The 22,676-nt window shown below is 42.1% G+C and overlaps 1 protein-coding gene across 2 annotated transcripts in view; it reads left to right on the top strand.

Moving 5' to 3' along the window:
- Nucleotides 1-22,676, top strand: part of cdh4 (cadherin 4, type 1, R-cadherin (retinal)) — a 268,278-nt gene that overhangs the window by 138,626 nt on the left and 106,976 nt on the right. For both annotated transcript variants that reach the window (XM_079578250.1, XM_079578251.1), the window contains exon 4: nucleotides 22,290-22,516. In XM_079578250.1, coding sequence (XP_079434376.1) covers nucleotides 22,290-22,516 — 227 coding nt within the window. The remainder of the gene's footprint in view (nucleotides 1-22,289; nucleotides 22,517-22,676) is intronic.

Raw genomic sequence — 22,676 nt, forward strand, 5'->3', positions numbered from 1 at the left:
CCATCATTTTTTTATTGGGTATTCAACTTATTTTTGTAACTTTTTTGCCATTTTTTTCATCAATTTTTTATCAATTTTTTGTCCTTTTTTGTCACATTTTTGTTATTTTTTTGTCAATTTTTATAAAAAATTTCTCCTTTTTTGTCACATTTTTGTCACATTTTTGTCACATTTTTGTAATTTTTTCGTCAATTTTTTGTCAATTTCTTGTGGCATTTTTGTGACATTTTTGCCACTTTTTCATCAATTTTTCATCACTTTTTTGTCACATTTTCATCATGGTTTTCGTCTCAGTTTTGTCGCTATTTTCACAGCTTTTTTCCAGAAGCTTTTGGACTGGGGTAAAGCCAAACTGGAGAAAATGTGCTTAGGTTCAGGTGGGAGTTAAAAAACAAAATAAAAAAAACAAAATAAAATTAATCAAATTACAAACATATAATGGCACTCTGGTAAAATAGCACACACATGCGACAATAAAATATTATAATATACGCTAAAAGAAAGTAAAAGAAGTATGTATATTTTATCTACATGATCTGGCGACCCCCAAAATTTGTCTCGCGACCCCCTTGGGGGTCCCAAGCTTGTGCATGAGGGCACTTCGGACCTGAAGTAACACCTTTTTGAGTGACAGTGCAGGATTTTAGAGGCAGTTGTGGTGAATAGGTGTGAGCTCATTCTACACATTAGGAGATGACTGGAACATGTAGGGAGATGAAAATAATTAGTTTTAACATTTTTAAACTCTGTATACAGCATTCTCTGGCTATAGCGTGGTCCACCTTACGCGGTCTCGCTGTTTCGCAGATTTTGAATGCTTTTTTACAGCACATGAACAGCGTAGGCGCATTGTGAATTGTGAAAAATAAAGCTGACTACTTTGCGGATTTCGTTTATTGCAGGTTTTTCTTGGAACGTAACCCCCACGATAAACGAAGGACCACTGTATTCCCTTTAACATACACTGTAGAAACTCAAACTATACAGAAGAGCTTTAACAGACAGTTTGTGACACTAGTTGACATCATTTTAGTCAAGTCGACTAGTCGTGTGTTCTCTCTCCCTCTCCTTATGCAGCTGTGTGTTGATACTTGTGGCTTGCAGGTTTTTTATTCTTCACTCTTTACTGTACATCATTGTTACACTTAATGAAAAATGAACAATCTTTAATACAAGATGTTAATTTATAAATGGGTTTATGTGTTTCTTGAGGTGCAGCCTCGCAGGAAAATACATAAACACTGAGCATTGCCGCTAAAGTAAGTTCAAACCAAGGAAATGGAAACAAGCCACTATTTTTATCTCAGGAAATAAGCTAACATGTATAAACTAGAATGCATGATTATTTCTCTGCTGTCAATATGATGACTTTATTGACAGATAAGTCGGCCTTTAAAAATGCAAAGTTGTTAAAGCCCTAAAAAGATTAACTATAGTAGATCAGTCTTCAGCAAAAGCAATTAAGATTTTAAATCACAAGATATTATTTGGTTAAAAAAAATGCAATGGCCCTCCTTTTGGAAATTTGACGATCCAATATGATATAAAAGCAAGTTGTTCTCTCTGTTTGCAACACCTTTAAAAATACAATTCATTTGCTGAATAAAGATAGGCTACAGTTTGATTTTCTGCACCTCACCCGCCTTTTAATTGATGGTGTTAACTGATTAAAAAGTTATTAATGTGCATCCACTTCACACCTGCTGCTTCCTCATTTGACTGCTAGAGTTTATCTGTTTCAAATGGCCTTTTGGAAGACATGCAATTTAACACCTCTGCTGTTCTCTTTCAGATCAGACAAACTGAACAGGTTTGCACTGTTAACACTATCAACACTACTTTACTAATATAAAAAATATAGTCACAGAGAAGAATGTACTCCAGCTTTATATCCAGAAAGTATAAGACGGTGATGACTTGTGTGGAGCTGCTGCTAGTCTGATACAAGTTTTCTGGCATTGTTTATATTGTTTTACTATATCCTCGTACTTACTTCGTTTCGTACCAGGATCTGGACTTTCTCAGTTGAGCTCCGTTATCAGGTGGGAGGGGTGAACTCCTTTGAAACGATTGGATCTGATTTTCGCTAGCGTTTGGTCGTGACGTATGTAATGCGCCCGAGTGAGTGGAGCAGCCATCATAACTCTTGGGGACATTCCTTGCACATTCCAAGGCTTCAATTTTAATTTCTGGAAATTTGGGAGCCGAGCCAGGACGGATTGAAGAGCTTCCATTTGCTTTTGTATCCGTCGCCATTGTCAAACTACATCCAGCAAATCGGCGCAAATGCTCGACGTCACCTACAACACCCGCCTCCCCCGCTCGCTGAATGGTAGGTAGAAAGTCAATCGATGTAACGCGGCCACTGAGATCAAGCCCAGACGTACATGTAGGGAAATGATTATTGACAGGAGTTTACGGATGGCTAAGGCCAGGCTAGAAGCAACCAAGCTCTTCCATGTTTTCCCTATTTGACATGGTTTAATATTAAATATGGTTACGTGAGTAGCACAATCCAAGTATGCAGTAGTTAGACAAAATAAAACAAAGGGGTACTATATTGTAAGGCGTAATAACACCTTAGGAGCACTTCCACATCCGCGCAGTAATATCTTCACCCCAATAGAATTCTCTGCACGGACGTCGAAGTGCTCCTATATACCAAAACCAAATACCAAACCAAACCCCTACAGAGCAATGGCAGCACATTAAGTCACTCTTCCACAATGGCTGCCTATATAGAAGAGCCCTTTCACATTAGCTGATAGCAGGTATACTCATTCTCAGCTGATAACCTAAACAGCCCGATTGTCCATAGATTAATGACTTGTCTCCGGCTAATGTAGCTTTATCACAAGGTTGAGAGTGATGCACTATCAGTTAATGAGAAATACTAAATTGTGTGGGGAGAAGGTAAACACACAGGCAGGCATACTCATTTGACCTTTGCTGAGATTTCTCTCTGTTTTATTCTGGCCTACGCTGCGTGGTCCCGCAGTGATAAGAATAATGGTTTGGGCGCTGTGGCCCAGGGAGAGAGACCTCCCATTTGCTCCTGGTAGATAGTTGAGCCCAGGGCGTTCCAGCCTTTCCAATTGTGCTGCCTATAATATTCTTCCACAGCGGACAATGAGGAGCACTCTAGAGGCAGGTGTGTAGGCTGCCATTAGGGAGTGATCGCCACTTCATGATAACTGTGACTATGGGATGGATAGAGTGAAAGGAAGGAAAATGTGTGAAAAGATGACAGAATTGTGGAGTTGCATTTAGGGGGGAAATTCCATTGGTCTGTTGCTGTCGTATTTATCATGAAACTGTTAAAACTGCACGAAAAATTAGCACGTTTAAGAAGCAGGTATAAACTCTCGTGCAGGACAGAATTATGTGGTTTGCACATCAATGTGGAGTTAAAAGCGTTTTCAAATGTTTTTATCTGTCTCATTTTGATGGTGCATAGGGTTATACAGAAAACACAAATCACAGAAGGTGTCCTTCAAACTGCTTCAGGAGTCGGTCCAACGTCCTTATGAAGACTGCCTGGTCTGATCAAGGTGTATTGATGATACTGAAAGAGACCTGACTCGTATGTTCCACTGTTCATCTGTTACGTCCATCCCGGCGCGTCTCCAATAAGCGAGCCGTGCGCACGTGTGTTACGGCTGCACTAAAAAAATATGCAGTTTCTATAATGGCTCATTATCCATGTGATCTGGACATTTAGGGCCAGATGTTCTGCCTGGCAGAAGGAGTGCGTAAGCAGTAACTGACAAAAGGAACGCTCCATATTTTGTGGGTGACGATGCATTGCGTTATGTGCCGGCGCCACTTGCGAGAGGGCGTCGCTTATAGGCTGAGGTGTGGTTTATTACAAGCAGCACTGAGAGCAGTGCACTGATGTCAGCCTCACATTCATTTCCTCGTTTACATCGCGCTGCCTTGTGTTCTTCCATAGGCATGACAGGCTCTCGCAGGTCAAGCTAAAAACTTTATTAACCCCATCATGAGCTAAATAATGTTCGTGTCTTGAGAGATAGAAATGTAGCCTATAGCCGGTCCCCCTGTGGCGTGGGATGGCCCCCACTGCCCCACTGCCCCACAACCCCTCTCCCTCGCCCCTTCCCGGCCGCGGATTCTGGTTGGGGGGAAAAGTGCTTCTCCACCTTACATACTTCCCACTTAAATGCTCTAAGTCTGGAGCTGTAAAATCATTAAGTGTGCTCCTAATCAGCGCAAAATATTACGCCACAGTCTGTGTTTAGAAACACAAGGTCTGACCCTTTGTGTTATAAAGAGCAATGGGGACAACAATCTCTCAAACTCTTAGGTGCAAATTTATGTTTGTTTGTTTGTTTGTTAACTTAGCTTAACTAACTTTAGTAGCAGTGTTTGTAGTTGATTTATTTTTTTTCTCAGGAAAGGCCAGCGTGACTTCAGAGCCATAGCCATCCAAAGAAACTCGTGATTGTGCCTTCTGCAGAAATAGAGGCGCCTGACACTTAATTCAAGCACCTGCAATGTGTGATGAAAGTGTGACAAAAAAACTAGTCCACAGAGCAAACAGTGTGCACATACAGTACAGTCAAACGTTTAAGACCACTTGAAAAATGTACATTATGCATGGTTGGATCTTGGCAAAGCTCCAAGTAGAACTTCAATATGCAACAAGAAGAAAAGGGAGTGAGACAAAAAGATATATAATATGTGTAAAGCTTTTATTGAAAGGACATGCGGTCCATTAAAAGAGGCTTATTTTTGGTAAGCAGAACCTGAACCAAATCAATCAACTATAGCACTGTGATCGAGTGAGGACCGGCTGACACAGCACATCACACAAGCCTGTACCATATTTAATGGTCCAACATTTCTCTTCAATGGTGCCAAATCAAGTATAACCATTCATTGTGGAATATTTTCAGAATCAGAATAGTTTTATTGCCATTGTTTAATCGTGAAACAAACAAACATATAGCAGCATGTAGCTTGACTTGATAACTGATCTCAGATGGTCTGCAAGTGCCATGGTATAATGATAGTCAGCCGCTTTTTAAGTAAATGCGTCTCTCGATTGATCATGCTTTCCATACATACTCGATTATTTTTTGTGCCCTGGTTATTTATGGAGGATAATTCGCGATCACTTGTGGGTGGATAAACCGTCATTTCACTTTTGTGGTGTTGGCTGCAAATGTAATGGCTTCTTTTAAGACCATAGCAGAGGCATTAATTCGTGTTGTGACTCTGACATTACCTTTCGGGGAAATGAATATCACCGGAGAAACAATTATGTCCCCTAATGACAACATCAACAGTTGGCTCACAGCGACCTGTCCATTCACCAGCACAGGACCTCTGATCAGCATGAGCTTATGCGGGAGCACTTTCACAGAGAAGACCTGCCACGCATTTGAATTGAAACTTTAAATGACCGATACGAGAATTGTTATTTTATTGGTCTGTTTGTTTCCGTTTGGCGACTCAAGCCTGTAAAAGTATATAGGTCATACATAACAGTGAACTATAGGGCTGCTCGATTATTGGAAAAAATAATAATTATTATTCAAACGATTATTTGTTGCCTTTAAAAATTATTATAAAAAAATATGCTGAATATTGTCTGTTTTCTGAACAGTCATAAAAGTACAAATGATTTCAAGTTTGCCTCTGTTTCACACCTGCCCCCTGCTGGCCAGCCCTCACACCTGCACATGTAAACTGAACAGCGCGGCCTGATGACATCATTGCACAGCGCTGTTTGTTTTTATGTCAGGCAAAAGCATGAGCCATGGCACGTGAAATGCGAAGGGAAAATAATCCCAGCGTCATGAAATAATGCAAGTCTGCTTTGCAAAAAAAATAAGATTAATAAAATAGAAAATAAAATGTAAAAAATAGAAAAAAAATAATAAAAATAATCGTTTTTCCCCCCCGATTATGCTAATTTCGTAATCGTTTAGTGTAATAATCGAAATTGTGATCGAATTTCGATTAATTGCACAGCCCCAGTAAACTACGCTGACACCAGCCTCAGTATTGTCTGTACATGTGGTTTTCCTCTCCATTTATAACATATTTATAAGATATCGTAGTATTCCTAAATGCCATGTTGTCCTCTGTTAGATTGTGTTGACTTCTCTGGGCCTGTAAGACTAATGACTGACCCTGGCCTATCTGCTGGCCCCGGGGAGTGTGGTAGTGAGGGACAGGATTAGTGTTAAATGGATGGCAGCAGTGGATAATGAAGGAGGTCTGTCTTAAGCCTAAGCATTGACTTTAGCTGACATGATCTGGGCTGAGACGGAGAGCAGCAGATCAGAGCTGTGATTTTGGTCGTGAAAACCACATTAGTCTTGCATTCAATATCTAATATAAGCATGAAAAGAATTGTGTTGTGTGATGTGTGTGATCAGATACATTCTCCTATTTATTATGTATTTCCTTATTATATGTGACGAGGAGTCATGTCACTTACACTTAAAACTCAGCGGTAAGAAAAGGTGCGCTTAATTGTATTGTCTTCTACATTTGATCTTGAGTTACGTTCGGTTTCCTATAGTTGAAGAATAAGCCTGTTTTTTGTGTGTGTTTTTTTAAGGTTGATGGGGACACCTGGAGGAAACCCATTCTCACATGACAACAACATACTAATTCTATAGCGAGATGCCCCGTGCTGAATCAAAGTCTGCCCTTTCTTTGACAGGGACATTGCACAACAAATGTGTTGCACAGACCAGAGATAGCTACAAGCTAATTTTCATCTGTAGTCCCTGGGCAGAGAAAAAGCAGGTTTTTACAGTGGAGAATGAGCATTCTCTCTTAAGAGTCCATTCAGATGCAGTATTTACAGTATTTACACTTGCTATTACAATTATCTAGAGTTTTTTCTTTTTTCTTTAGCAATATCCCAATTAACCTCATGATCATGATCACAAATCTGACCGTCTTTGGCGAGAGTGCCCCGGATGTGCATGTGCTGTAGGTTGTGAATCTACACACCTACACAAAAATATAACTGAAGCATTGCACATTAGTATGTGTCTTGAAATGTGTCTCTCACTGGCTTTTGTCAAGAGAAGCTGATGTCTTTTATTCCAAACACAATGAGAACAGAGTGAGTGATATGCAAAATTGGTGGTTAAATTGACTCACTCATGGCACGACTGAGACTGACTAATAGGAAAGTGTGTCTGGAAAAATGACCAGAGCTTCATTAAGATTTCTCAAAAGTGTTCATTTCATTTATTTACTTATTTATTTACAATGCACACTTACGTTTTGCTTGTGAGCAAAGATCCTTGTACCAGACAGGCTAATTTCCATCTATAGACCAAGGCGACAAAAGCAGAATTACAAAAAATATAGTGCAAATAATCATTCAGTCATCATCACATCCATAACAGAGGCTCAAACACATCCTCCCTCGATCTCTTCATGTTCATAAAATAGACTACAATGATCACACACAGTCATCACATACAAGGGTTCCAATCTTTACAAAATATATCAGTTGTCCCAAAGAATCAAGTTTAATGTTTATAATCACCCAGCCCTTATAAGACCAATGAAACAAATGTATTAAAAAGGATATGACACTATGTAATCAATATCTGGGCTTGAGGCTTGAATTGCTTGCTAATGTGTCAACCAGCGTTATTTCCTCAAGTGGAAAGTCGAAGTATTAAGTTGCAAAAAAGCACCTTTTATCTCATAAATGTATTGTGCACTCATTCCCTTAAATGAGTCCATCAGGCATAACTGAATGTTCTGTTTCTTTCTAAGTGTATATTTGTAATGCTAATTAGGGCAATTGTGCAGAATCAAATCAAGATGCTGAATACAGCCGCTAAAATAATCACCAGGGAAGGCTGCAAACACTTTTTATGCTAATAACATGCGTAAGAGGAAAACAGAGAGAGCGAGAAATATGAATAAGTTGGATCAGCAGCGGTGCGATGGAGGCTGGAGGCTTGGCATGACTTGGAGTTCTCAGCCTGAGATAAAGTAGGAGGATAAAAGGAATGGGGAGAGAAAAAATTAAAAGCTGATTACCTTGCGAGTGAGGCTGGACTCCCTCTGAGGATGGGGAGGAGAAGCCCGCTTTGAGTCTTTTAGTATTTATTAAGGCCCTTCTCTGGGGTAATCATGGCACGCTAAAAATAACCAGCTAAGAGGTGGTGCACTCATAAACAGTGGCCCAAGCACTTACATAGAGTAACTGCAATTAGTTACCCGGCTGATCCAAACACTTCATTTGGACCTGCCTTTTTATTGTTTTTATGGCAGGTGTTTCATTTAGTTTTGCCTGTTTTCATTGATTCAATACTGACCTAAGCACTTATTTTTAGTCATTCTTGTTGTATACATTGTTCCTTGTGCAGCACTTTGGACACTGTCTGACTTTGTACTATTTAAACAAAGTTGGATTGGGTAAAGAAGTCCAAAGGGCTTTTTTATTCACTCATCTTCTCCTGTTTATTTATACACAAAATCTAAATATTGTCTATAGACAAGGCCTTATGTGAGGTTGTACAACATACACTGTTGATCAAACGTATTGTTTTATATGTTGGCTTTTTTATCAAACAAACGGATCCAAATCTAACTTTCACATTGCGTCCGTCCACAGTCTGGCTTTGTCAGTAATTCTCAGCAGTTTGTGCTTCTCTTAACATTTACTCTTCATACGAGCGATCGCAATATCGCCACGTCCAGGGGCTGTTATAGACATTCAATGTATCAAATAAATAATCCTGTTTCTATGATAGGCAGAAACAATGTTCACAAACCGGGCATTGCTTCCCTTGTGCTGAAACAGATCAGTCATTGTATATAAAACAGCGTTAGAAGCCTGGATGCATGAACTCTTCACTAACCATGCACCAAAACATCTGACGGAAATTGCCGAAGTAAACAACAACAGTTGCAAAATCATGTTCATCCCTGCAAGAACTTTGTCTCCTTAAATGTAGTTTCCATGATTCGCAGCTCAAAAGAATAGATTTTTTGTGAAGTTCTTTTCTGAGCCTAGAACTTACAACACGGATTCTCCCAGGTAGAACAACTGGCTTTCTCCTGATAATGGGTTTTCATTGGCGTCTTTATTCGCTCGAGTAAAAGTCAAAGAGATCTCCCAGAAGCGCCTTCTGTCCCTTGCTCTTTGGCCCTATTTGCTCACATTCCCCCTTTGTCACATGACACAGCTGAGGTCCTGCTACTGTGCTCTGAGCTATGTCGAATGATTATATTGTAGTGGGAGATAACAGACAGTGTGTAGCCTTGAGGCATTCTCTTCGCTTCGCCTCCTTAAAAAAGATAGTGCTGTGATAAAGCGCAGCTCTGTCTCTGCGCGCTCTAAATCGAAGGGGAAGCCTTGAAGGCAAGGTCTGTTGAGTAGAACCGAGATGAAAGAAATAAAAGATATGTTTGTACACTCTTTCAAAAGAAACATTTCTCATTAGCATAAGTCTCTGAGAGGAGACCTAGCTCAATGGGAGAATTTTCTGCTTTTGTTCGCCGCCTCGGTGCACGTTTTTCCACGGCGGGTGCAATGATTGTAGCCAGATTTCACCGACTTGCTGTGCTCTGAAATTAGCGGGTAGATTGCGAAGAGATAGTCAGCTTAAAAGATTTAGCCAAAAAATAGTAGGATGGCTGCTGCTGCTGTGCACAATAGATCAAAGCAGCAAATTTAAAACCTGAAATAATTCTTAAGGCTTCATTGTTTAATCATTTGGAGAGGCAAGGGCTGAAGAGGGTGAAGAGGGAAATAAACCATAAAAAACAGTATTGGCAGGTGGCATTTGGACATTTTGGGAGAAAAAGTGCATCAATTCTTATTCTTAAGATAGTGACAAATAGAGGTGCTTCTGTATGCATCAATCTGCCTCCTTATGAAGCTATATTACACTGAACTTTACAAGGCAAATATTCCATAACATCAGACAAGTGTCAATGAAATGAGCGGTCTGTATTTATTTACACACTTTCTTTTAACATGCAAGTCCTTTCATTCACTCTCATATCCTTGTTTATTTGTTTATTCGGTCGGCACAGTGGATGTAAATGAACTCACGCGGAAACAGCCCCATGAGCTTTGACAAAATCCTTTTACGCGGACATTTTCCCCTGTCTTCTCTTCATATGTGTTTTCACCTTGGAGCCCCCTAGCTGCAGTAGTGAAGAATCGCTGTGGCACAGTGTCGGGGACAGAGAAGAGAAGCCTGTGGGCTGCATGCTGCTGTATTAATCACCCTGACGCTGGCTGCAGTGCGCTCTGTGACCTGCTCTTTTAATTGCATCCGCTCTGCTCTGCCCCCACTCTCGCTCTTTATCTGGGCCCTTTCCCTTCCCTCATTCCTCCGGTCTCTCCCTGCGAGAGCCCACAAGAGGCACCTAATGCGCAGATAAAAGTCGCCACACGGGATCGAAAAGAACCCGCAATACAAGGAACATTTACGAGCGAATGCTGTGAAAGCCAGGCGAGACCTGCCCTCTTGATTGAAACACCGATTGAAATTTTGTTGCGTTATTGAGCTTTTAATTTGTTTGTTTGTTAAAGTCTAGAAGGATGTAAGGGACTTTGCACTACATATACTTAAATCGCTATGCAAAATTTAGACATTCGCAAGATTCCTTCGAAACAGGGATGGGGAATCGTGTTCAGTACAGAAATGATAAAGAATGTGACTTTCAGGAACTCCAGCACTTACCGTCATACAAAGCTGGTGCTAATTGAAGCCACAATGTTTACTGCAGTGATGAAATGTGATTAAAAAAAAAAAACGCACGTTATGCAGAAATCGCCACGCTATAAATAAGCAGTGACAACCCGTTACAGCCTCCGCACACATAGTCATCCTGCCTTTCCTGTCAGGCCTAAGCACCATTAGCGCTTGAAGGCATGCAGGAGGCCCCTCTACCTGCTGCAGGTGACAGGAAGGAAACAGCGGTGGTTATTGCGCTGATGGCGAGTGGCTGTGTGGGCGTACACAGGGACGTTCAGTACAATGTGACAAGGTTCTATTGAAGGCCTTAAGAGCAACAGCGGAACACAACAACCGGGTGGTGTTTTGTTGGGGGGCGGGGGGGCGGGGGGGTTGGGGAGAAGAAAAGTAACATACAAATGTAGTCTGGCAGCCCACGCTTACCTATGGGAGCGATGACACCCGCAGCCCGATTATGCGTCAACTGTAATAGATTCATATGCAAAGAGCTCCCACTCCGTAGTTCTGCAGCATCTTTTTTTTTCTCACGCCCAAGTAGCACATGCAGCGACAAACACTCCAATCTCAGCGGTCTGCTTTTGTGCAAGCGAGCTGTCACTGGGAACTGTGTGGGCTTTTGTTCAAGCACCAGGTCTGTGGAGGCAAAGAAATCCATTTCCAACTGCAGTTAAAAAAAAAAAAAAGTCTTTTGAGGAAAGTCACATTATACCTGCCTGTGGTAAAAACAGCAGCATGTAAATTGAATTAGTTCGGAGGTTTCCTGTGGGGGGACTGGGCTGGGCTTCAAAATAGGGTTTGTTAGATGGGATGCCATGGGTTGGTCTCGCAAGTGTAGTTTCTTAAAGCTGTAATAAATCACTGTGTTACTAAATTTGTTTTGTATCTTTGGTTGTGTCAGCTGTGCTGATGGAGTTACTCTGTCGCTCACTAAACTTTTCTGTTGCCTTATGCCATGTGGGTGGATTTAATGAATATGTGCACTTTTTAAGAAAAAAACAACTAGAGCCAAGATATAAGCTCTAACCTGCCTGACGGTAGACTATAATGTTTCAGTTTAACAGAGGTAGAGTAGGCGCTCTCAACAGTTTGAAAAGCAGATGGTTTTATATTATATGTACTTTTTAGTTTTTTCATTGATTGATATCCTTGTATATATAACTATATCATGGGACGTTTGAGGGCTATCTCACCTGCCTAGAGATTAGTTGGAGACTAGAGTCGCTGCCAGTCTCCGATGCGTCCCCTGGTAATAAGGCGAGTCTCCAGGTAGTCTCTGGGAAAACCAACAGGTTTGAGTTCAAGTCTCCATGCAGTCTCCGCATGGTCTCGGAGAGGTCTAAGCTGTCTCCAGCTGTTATGTTGCACATACTATTTGTTGTCCCCAAACTCTGAGACGCTTTCTATGTCTCTGCAATGTCTCCAAGACCTGCTGGATACCAAGTAGATCTCAAAGAGACCCCATACGACTCTTTGAGAACTCCTTGGTATCCGACAGGTCACAGAAATGTCTCACAGTTTGAGAACAACAATAGTGTTCACAACATTGCCACAGCTGCTTGAGACCGCAGAGACCTCGCGGAGACCATGACGAGACTCCACTGAAATTGAACCTGCTTGTTTTCCCCCGAGACTCCCTGGAGACTTGCCCTATTGCCAGGGGACGTATCGGAGACATCTCCATGATTAGCAGCGTCTCTAGTCTCCAATTAGTCTCCAACTAGTCTCTAGGCCGGTGAGATAGGCCCTTTGTATGCGCGCAATAAGTTTAAGTTGCGCAGACATTGCGCAGACTGCCAGTCACGGCAGTCTCCGCAACGTCTGCTCAACTCTCTCTGGTGAAACAGGCCCTGTAGCCATTATTTAAGCTGCTGCAGACTCTGATCACATGTCTACTTTTAAAACTAAAATTCATACAGCATATAAACCATAGGGTACTTTAGCATGAGCTTACTTTAGCTTTCTTTAATTCAACCCATAATTCTGTCTGTTCTTTTTAAAATTCTAAATTTGACATCTCTGCTTTGAAAGTCTATGAAACGACCCATTTCAGTGATTTATCCATTTGCGACAGGTGCACACGCCTCTGCCGAGTCGGATGGCAGGCTTTTGTGCTGCTTTTTTGAGTCTGTTTTAAGGCTGTCTCTGCAACGCACTCTTAATGGCTGGGAACATACTGTGTGTTCCATGTTTTTAGACACGTTTATTTAGCATTTTTGCAGCCTGGCGCCCCTGTCTATCACGGCTTTGGCCTGGCAAAAGTACTGTTATTTGCAAATTGAGTGGGTGGCGTTGATTTTCCTGTTGGCTTGAGGAGGCAGTGGGGTATCAAAGTGAATGTTTACTTAGTGCCATGCCTTCGCTGCCAGGATGAAAGCCAAGACATATGCTCCTTCCAGACCAGCGTGCGTTTAATTTAACCAGTCCAACTAAATACCACACCTGACGCCTTTTGAAAACATTTAACTTTCAGCAGCTAAGAGGATGCCTGTTTTCCCAATGATTTCTTACAGCAGTTTGAGGAGATAATGCTCATGGTAAGTGCTATAGATACAGACAGCATTGCTTCATGGGGCTTGGCCTTGTCAAGGGAGAAAACAGAATCTTTTGGGAAACACAATTTTTCACTCTATTTTATGGTGAAATATAATCTTATTTATCACATACAAATAAAGTCAAGTCGAAATCAGTTCCATGAATGTTTCACAGCAGATTGTTCAGTAGAAGCGAAAAGATGGCAGTCGTAGCTAACGCTAGCTAGCGTTAGCATTAGCACGATGCTATCATGAAGCATCATGTTATCATTCTTAGTTATTTATGTATTTATGGGCTGTTGAACCACTTTGCTCCTCTCCATGTCTTTATCTTTATTTAGTAAAAGAATATATTTGTTAAAGTCGTTTTTGAATTAGCCTAGAGAAAGTTGACATTTTTCTCTAGATTGTTTTCCCCCTGAACTGTTTTCAAACATGATTCCACAGATGCCGTCTGTATCTATTGATTCTTACTGCAGTGTTTGAATCAAATTCAGACATAAAACCATGATGACGATTTCCAGTAACATCCAAAGAAAGAACCAAGCTGCTAAAATGGACAGAATCATGTCTAGCCGTTCTAAATTCTCTATTCAAAGGTCAATTCAATTTCCGGCACACAGCATTAGACCTGTAAGTTGTCACCGTAAGTTAAGTGTCCGGATTGAGAAGGGTAATTGTGTTTCTCGTGCTGCAGAAGGCGTGTCAACAGAAGGGTTAAGACGGTGCAGGAGGACAGGGGAAGCAGAGTTAGAGCAGTAGAAAAAGAGGTCGTGTGACAGAAGAGAGAGCCCAGGAGACAGGGGGGTGACACGGGGGAGACAGGCAGGAGACAGGTGGGACAGATGTGGGTGGTTTCGCAAAAACTCACCACGGCACCATACCTGCCATCCGCATTATGTACAGCAAACTGTCCCATTATCGCTTGGAAAGATGGTGATATTTTTGGGTTACAGCCAGCAGCAAGATTCAGAATCATTTAAACAATACACAAAATCTGCTTTTCCGACGAGTCTTGTCTTGAACCGTATCCGCTCTCATGAGACGTGCATTTCCCGACAAAAAGTGTGCTGTAGAGAAATTCTGTGCAATTGTCTAGCTTTGATTACGATTGAGACACGATGCTGTATTTTCTTTGAAGCTGTCACTGCTTTTCTGACCTCAGTGCAAGATGCCTCTGAGATGGAAATTTCAAATGACATCAAAGTAGAGTAAAGATTGCAGCAATAACAACTGGCTCATTAAAGATGTTAATTTCACTGTTCCCTTTGACACGGCAGTTAATGTCGTCCATCGTTTTAGCATCTGTGTTTTGTTATGTCAGCAGAATTGACTTGTTCATAATGGATGATTGCGCATTATGTCTTAGGCAGCGTTGTAAAAGCGTTGAGGCACATGAGGAACAGACCCGGGCTCAAGAAGAAGGCTCATGTGGCATTTCTATTACTCTATCCAAGTTCTCCTCAGTGTTACAGACTACATTTCAATCCGCAAGGAGCTCAGCGTGCTTAATCTGTTTATTTCACTCCATTTCTTGTGCATTTTAATTATTTGCAAATGCTTTATAAATGTTTGGAAGAATACCCAGTCTTTTGACCGTATGTGATCATTTGGCCTACAGTATATATCCACAGAAATCAAAAACAGGCACACAGTTTAACATCTCCTCCGTTGCCAAAAATGAACCAGGGTAAATAAAGGTCACATTCGTTTGAAAGAGCACACTTTAAAAGACTTGAAGCTTTAGCATTACTAAGGCTAGTTTTAAAGCAGTACTAAGTAACTTGTAAATCCTTTCCGTTGTCCCTCTGGGGGGTAATACAAGTGTTAATGGGATGATTGGGGGTCTTTCAAACCCCCCACAATCACGAAGAAGAAGCTAACAGGCTAACGGGCAAAGCTAACTGCGGGCTAGCGCCACTTGAACAGTATTGACAGCCAAGTTTGAGTGAAAAAAATGTATCTCCATTGCGTATTTGAATGTACAATATCCCTCTCTCCCTTTGTCTTTCTCTCGGCGTAGTATTTACTCTCACGGACAAAAAAAGCCCCGCAAAATTCTATGACACCTGCAGTGGCGCTTATGGCCTCTAGGGGCATGAGTTACTTAGTACTGCTTTAAGACCCGATCCCCAGAAAAGATAACCGAATATTTCAAAAAAAAACTTACCGCAACACTCCCATTGAGTCGCTGTGTGCATCCATCTCACTTTTTTGACATCATGAAATTCCAGAGCGGGAACCCAACCTACTGTGGGGTTAGCCGCCAATAACCCTTTTTTTTTCACTTGGGGAAAACACTTTATCTCCACAGCTCTTACAACTCTGTCTCCTTCTGTGCGCTGTAGTGAATCTACAAAAACGGGAACCAACCAAAGCCATGAGCATGTGAGTGTGTCCAGACAGCGGTGTGCAGTCACGGCTGCTTGAGCTGCCCTGTTTTAGCCTCTTCTGCTGCCTGCTCCATTGGGCAACATGTTCTCATTCTCTCTCTCTTTCTCTCTCTCTCTCTCTCTCTCTCTCTCTCTCTCTCTCTCTCTCTCTCTCTCTCTCTCACAGTCCAGAGAAGAGCACTCGGGCAGAATGGCACTAGCCTCAGCCGCCTGCCAAACACCGTTGTGGATGGTAGCGTTCACTAAAATATATACACGCTACACTCTGGTAGACACACGAGGGAATGAGCCCGTTCACTCTCACAAAGGGGCGATGGAGGCTGCGCTGTCAACACAAAACCACGGTGCAGGAAGCATCAGTGGTAAAGTCAGGCAAACTTTTATACCCCAGATGTTGCCTTTAAAGTAGCAAATCGAAGCAGCAGAAAAAGCTTTCGGAGTCGGGAGCAGTTACAAGGATTGACTTGCAAGTCGAATAGAGAGCAGCCGTGTCAAGTGGTAAAAAGGACAAGTGTTTGGGTTCTGTGGATGCGATTCAGCTGGCAAGCATCTCTACAGACTGACAGTTTGCGCCGAACAACGTTGTAACCAATGGGTATAGAAAAGAGAGCATAACAAACTCACCACTCCTGCGTATCAGTCAAATAACCGCTGTTGAAATGTGTATTTTTAAGGCCCGTCGACAAACACAGCGTGATTCATTTAGCCCTAACACATTCCAACAATCTGGCTCGTACCTAGAGGGAGCTGCCTGCAGATGTCTGGCTGTGTACGCTAATGTCCGTGGGTTAGTGTTTGATTTTGTCGTCAGATCTGACCATCTGTGAACACCGTGGCAGCAAACAACGGGCATACTAATGGATGTAAAATGTCAGGGAGTGAAGTGGGATTCCATGTGGTTTTACCAGTCATTCTGGAGATCTTCTCTTGTGTGCGGTTCTAATGCTGCAAATAAATAAACATGATGACTGCACACAGAGGCGGCACGGATACAGAGCCGTGTGAGTCAAAGCAAGACGAGGACATGTATAGTCCGATGATTGCAGTGGTCCTCAACTCCTCCAGATTTCTATTTCTTTTGACGTTTTTTTTTCGGCAGTCGTTATATCTTTTTTCATCAGTTCCTGATTCAATCTGAGGTCTGACACTAGTAGCGCGGTGGCACAATGGTTAGTGCTTGAGGCTTTCTGTGGGTCTGCATGTTCTTATATGATGGAAAACGCTGCACAAAGTTATCCGCCTTTTTTCCCGATATTTGACGAAGTATCTGGCCGTTGAATCTGAGCGTTGCCATATCAGTTCATCTTATCACGCCACATCCCAAATTCCTTTATCGCAGTCTTGTCTCCTAATGCAGTTTCTCTGGGCTCCTTTCATCTGTGACATGAATGTGTTCTAAGAGAGAATTTATAATGAACAGTGAGACTCGTATGAAAAAACGTCATATGCACCAGTCAAGGTCCTGGACGGTTGTGAGCTGGCTGCAAGAGGGCGGTTTGGACGCCACTGGTGACATTGCACCACCCTCCCACAGACACAATGAGAATTGATGTGCTGTAACGGTGGCTGGAAAAATGCATTTTCTGTTCTGCTGCCTTACATTGGATATTTTTGTTGGAACTTTAACAAGAATGAATGTGTGCAGTTACTCATAAGCACTGTTTGTGTATCCACACGAGGCCTTGAGATTTCCCCAGCTTTTTATTTAGAAAACTTAATGAATAAATGCATAAGCTCAACACGTGATGTACTTTGAACCTTCTTTTCTTCTTCAGAGACACACTGGAATGTCCCTAAACCCCCCGCTTTCACCGCCAGGCCACAAGAGACCTGTCAACAACCCTGACAACAATTAGCCCTCTGCATTCAACCTAATTGAAACCATTTACATAATACAGGGCCGCCGTCACCATTCATCAGGAGGACAATCGGAGCAGGTCTAGCCGTATTTTCCCCAACCTGGTGTGAAACCAGCCGTGTCTTGACAAACGATCCCAAGCGTCCCACAATAATAACGCACCCAGAGCTGATGTCACTCTGTTGGGCTGTACGTGGCTTTGTAAATTAAAATATGAATTACATTAGCCATTGTAGACAGATGCACTTGTTGTCAGAAGTGTGTTTACCTCCTGTCCCATTACCCATGCAATTACTCCTGAGGTTATAAACTAGCACCCCCATTTGGGCGGCAATAAGATGTGCTGGCATATCTGCTGTTTTGGTGCTGCTTTTTTGACAGGAAGCATTGGCGATAAATTGAATAGATTGCTTGATTAAAAAAGCTTGCTTGACAGAATTCATCACGCCGCATTTTTGGACAAATCTTTGCTTCGCTTAACAGCCCGATCTGTCCTCTTGTGACTTATGGAATCAGCTCTTCTTGTTATTAGCATTTGTTAGATAAGATCAGACGTGCACGTGCATTTCAGAAGAGGGAGGGTGAAGGGGTGCGACAAGCAGCAATCAGTCAATCCCCGCATTCATGGCGTTGCATCATGTGGGGAATCATATCACAATAATGCTTTGGTGTGTTGATTAAATTTGTGCAATGGAATGAGAGCGCTTTTATAAATGCTCTTGTCTGGTGCTCTGCTGGTTCCCACTTCATCGGGTGTAATGGAACACTCATGTCAGCTGTCAGTGGAGAGTTGGCGGAGGCGCACTCAGCTCAGCAGAGTGTTCGTCTGTGAGCCCCCCGGTTCCAGCCCTCTGCTCATGTCACACAAGACGCACCTTTTCTAATTTCAGTCACATCGCTGAACTGCAGGTATAGTGAAGCATCGCACAATATTAGCCTTTTACACTATTTACAAATGTTACGAAATATTTTATGACATTGCATAAATTGTTAAATTTTGAATTAATACTGATTATTGATTGAAAATATATGAAATAACGTATATTACCCATTTTTTCTCTGTGGACAGAGGTGGTCAGCAACAAAGTAAACTTACTTAAAGGAATAGGCCACCGTTTTTAAGGCGAGACACGGCAGGTGAAAGTATTGATTTTTCACATAGTGGTCGAAGTGGAGATTTTTATCTATTTTCCTCCCTTTACATCTTAGTTTTCATGTCAGAGTATAAAAATGACAAAACTCATCCCGCATGATGTTTATTTTAAGATGTTTTGTCGAGGTGGGGGCAACCCGGAAGTAGCTGCTGCGCCGCGTAGAAAGTCCGTCTTTCAAGCGGGTATTCATTCATAAATATTGACGGATTTTACATCCACGTGTCCTGCTAAGGGGCCCCGTGATGACGCTTCCACCCAAATATGGTATTATTCCTCCTACGAGAGGCCCGGTCAGGCCTGGTGCGGAAAAGTCGAAGAACGGGCGGCGCATGCGCACTCGCTACAAAACTTCAGGGCTGGTTTTCTCTGAATGAGAGAAAGCCACACATGGGCAGCGAGTGAGCCCTTATAGTAGCTCCCACAGACTCCAAACTTTTCAGTCTGAGACCTAACAATATTTTGAAGGTTTTTTTAGAGGGATTTTTTAATATCTAATTCCTAGCCTGATTTATTCAACTTTGAAACCAAAAAAACAGGCGGAATTTGAGTTTTTACAGATTTTTTCACTGATGATTAGTTTATTGAAAAACTAAACAAAATATTCAAAATCCCCTCTGAAAAATTAAAATCTTAATTACTAATATGTCAATAAAATAAAACCATAAATTTTAATCTGGCTCAATTCAATATTTTGATTTCGTTGCCCAAAATATAGGCAATTTTGGCCATTTTAATGCTCAATTATTTTTTTGTGAACATAAAATGACAGAAAAAGTGCAATACATTTTATTCTCATATTTATATCTGTGATGTTCAGCAAAAGTTTCAAATTGATATCTTTACTTTTTTTTTTTTTCCCTATTCACCTGCAGTGTCTCGCCTTAAAAACTGAGATATGTTCTTACCTTAGCTTAGATGAGTTGATGCGTAGCTGTCTGGTCTTTACGCGTGCGCTCAGTCACGCAAACAGAGCACAGACGGCGCTCGCATTTAGCCTCTGCTCCTCTCCTCTATGGACCCAAACGGGAGTGACGTTAGAAGACCAATCTCTTCCACGTTTTCCCTATTTAAATACAGTTACATCAGCCAAGTATAGTGACACAAAATTAAAGGCATAATAATATCTTAGGAGCACTTTGACTTTACTGCGAGGATGTCGAAGTGCCTATTACTACGATTACTTTCTATTCCACAACATTTCTAACAAGGCTTCAAAGTAAAAAGAATTAGTTTGACTTTGGCCTTGTTTCATTAAACTCCAGAACAGTAGGTGTCAGTGTGTAGATATCCTATCGGTTCCACTGACTAACAACAAGGAAGAAGATTTGTCCCCATCATAAACAGTCTGGGCTAATGAAGCACGTTCATGCTAGCAATCTGAAGGGAGTTTTGGCGCCAGCTCCGTTATAAAGAATAAAAGGCAAGATAGCAAAATCAAAGATATAAGATGATGTTGTGCATGTTAAGACAAACTCGTGGTGGCTAGAATAAGCCTGCGTTCAATAATGACTTAAAGAGAGGCCAGAACGTTTTAATGTAAAATCCATTAGAGCAAGGGACGTCCATGAAATCTTTAGTTTACTTCACGTAATGAAAATAAGTAATTGTGTGACCACCACTATCAGTGGAGCACTGAAGTTTGTATGTTAAAGTGGGAATGGTTCTTCAACACTGTCTCATGAACAAATGCTCTAACCACTGCAGGGCTGGACTGGCAGAAAAAATCAGCCCGGGACTTTTGGGTCAAGACCGGCCCTCTATAAAATAAGTCATACCATAGACGCTGATTTACGTTCTTCCCAGTGGGTAGGGGTCAGGATTGATCTCACAAACTCGTGGATATGAGCCTCTACCTATGGAGCTAACTAAAGTGGAGCATTGGACCACCACCGCACGTACATGAACCGCCCCACGCTCTTGTTTTTTTATTGAAGAATTTTGGAATTAGGGGAAATTTGCCTGGGTGCCTGTTGTTTACAACTGGCTGCATCTTTGGGAAAACTTCTAAACAATCTTAAAAGGCACGTTCCGTTAAGGAGGTTCCTCTCGCAACTTAAATTTACAAAACCAACCAAATGATGGGGGTGGTGGGTTTAGTTAATGAAATGGTAAAACTCACCGCAGAGTTAGGGAGGTGTGGAGTGAAAATAGAAATCCCCAAAAGGCCAAAACATTGTAAATCCTTTTAATGGAAACCAGAGGCTATTTCCAACTGTGCGCACTGAGACAAGGGGCAGGAGGGCAAGTCACCTGACAACTCCCAGCATGCACTTCTTTACATACATTGTCTAAAATGTATAACAAAAATAGAGGCCTGAGGTTCTGTTGGTCCTGAAGGGTGTTACAATAAACTCTTTTCACTAATATTTTATCCGAGAGACTCATTGCTCATTATATACGAGATTATCATGGGAACCGTATCTTAAAGGAATAGGCCACCGTTTTTACATACTGAGATATGCTCTTACCTCACTTTAGCCGAGTTAATATATCCCCGTCTGGTCTTTGTCCGTGCGCTCTGCCAGGCAAACGGAGCACATACGCAGCCTCTCCCACATGTCACATAGCTCCAAAAAAGCTCACGTTAGAAGCTACCAAGCTCTTCCACATGTTCCCTATTTAAATAAAGTTACGTGAAGTGTTTTCATGCGAAGTATATTTACACAGAAATGTAGCATGTCGATTTTATAAGCAAATAAAAAGGGGGACTATATTGTGAGGCGTAATGATACGAGGAGTAAAACGTCCGCGCAGTAACTCCTAAAGGTTATTGACGGAAGTGAGCGGGGGGAAGTCTTTAGGAGTTACTGCGCGGACGTTTTAATATCAATAAGACATGCAGTATCTCTTGTGGGCCGGTACGATGCAATACGAGCCTGATCTTTCATCAAGTCAGACCGGCCCTAAAGTATGTTGGTCCACTGGGAAAAATTCCGGTTCTCCCGATCGCCAGTCCAGCCCTGAACCACTGCATTAGGTGAGGTCAGAATGGACCAAACATTAAAACCTGAAGCTGAGGATGAATAATGGTTAAAACTGCACTGCATCAGTTGTGCGTGTTGACAGGCTAAGAGCAGTGTCACATGACCAGCAGCCGCAATATGCCAACCGCCGCAACTTTGGTTTATTTTGACCCATTCCGTGATCCCAAAATGTGCTGAGTTCAGAAAGAGCGTTATGATTTTTGGAGGCGTGCTATTCCTTACGGCTTCCTTTGTGAGCAAGTCATGCAGAACGCCAAATGTCATTCAAGACAGTTTGCAACAAAGCACAGAGTACAATGGGCCCAGTCAGGCTAATATACTTTCTCCACACTTCTCTTTGTAACTGCCCTCTGGAGAAGCTAAAGAAAATCCAATTTTGACAAAGCTATCCATCCATTTTCAAAAAAGAAAGAATTAGGTCTCCCCCGGTGAATTTCAGTGAAGAAAGCAGATAAGCAGTTTGTTCAATCAAAGGCATCAAGCAGCGTATTCTGAAGTGACAGGGAGAGGATGAGATGATAGCTTGTGATGGATGCGGGTTCATCTTAAACCTGTCAGATGTGTCGAGGATTTGCGAACACTTCATGAGGTAAATCTGCCGCTTCCTCCCTTTACATTGCCCGGCTCTGCTCTGTCCTGTGTCTGCAGTGAGGTTTGAAGATTGCCAGCGCAGCCGAGAGGTGGGTTTCGTCAGCAGCGACCCGAGCTTCAGTGTGCGGTCGGATGGCAGCGTCTACACAGAGCAGGAGGTGGCCAACCTGTCGGAACCGGTGCAGTTCATGGTGACCGCCAGAGGGCTGCACGATCCACACATCTGGGAGACCACGGTCAAGCTGGCACTGGCCGGTCACCCGCACCCTCTTTCCCTGAGCAAGGTAAACACAGAATCACGTAACATCACCTCATTCACAAGCAAGCCACTGTCTTCCCAGCCAGGAGAGTTATGTTTAAAGATGTGTGTGTTCTAAAAATACTGTGTGTTGGAAAGTGTGAGTCAGTATTGTTGTTGGTTTGTTTTGTTGTTTATTTCTTACA

Source organism: Gobius niger (genome assembly GCF_951799975.1).
Source record: "Gobius niger genome assembly, chromosome: 20".
Lineage (NCBI taxonomy): Eukaryota > Metazoa > Chordata > Actinopteri > Gobiiformes > Gobiidae > Gobius > Gobius niger.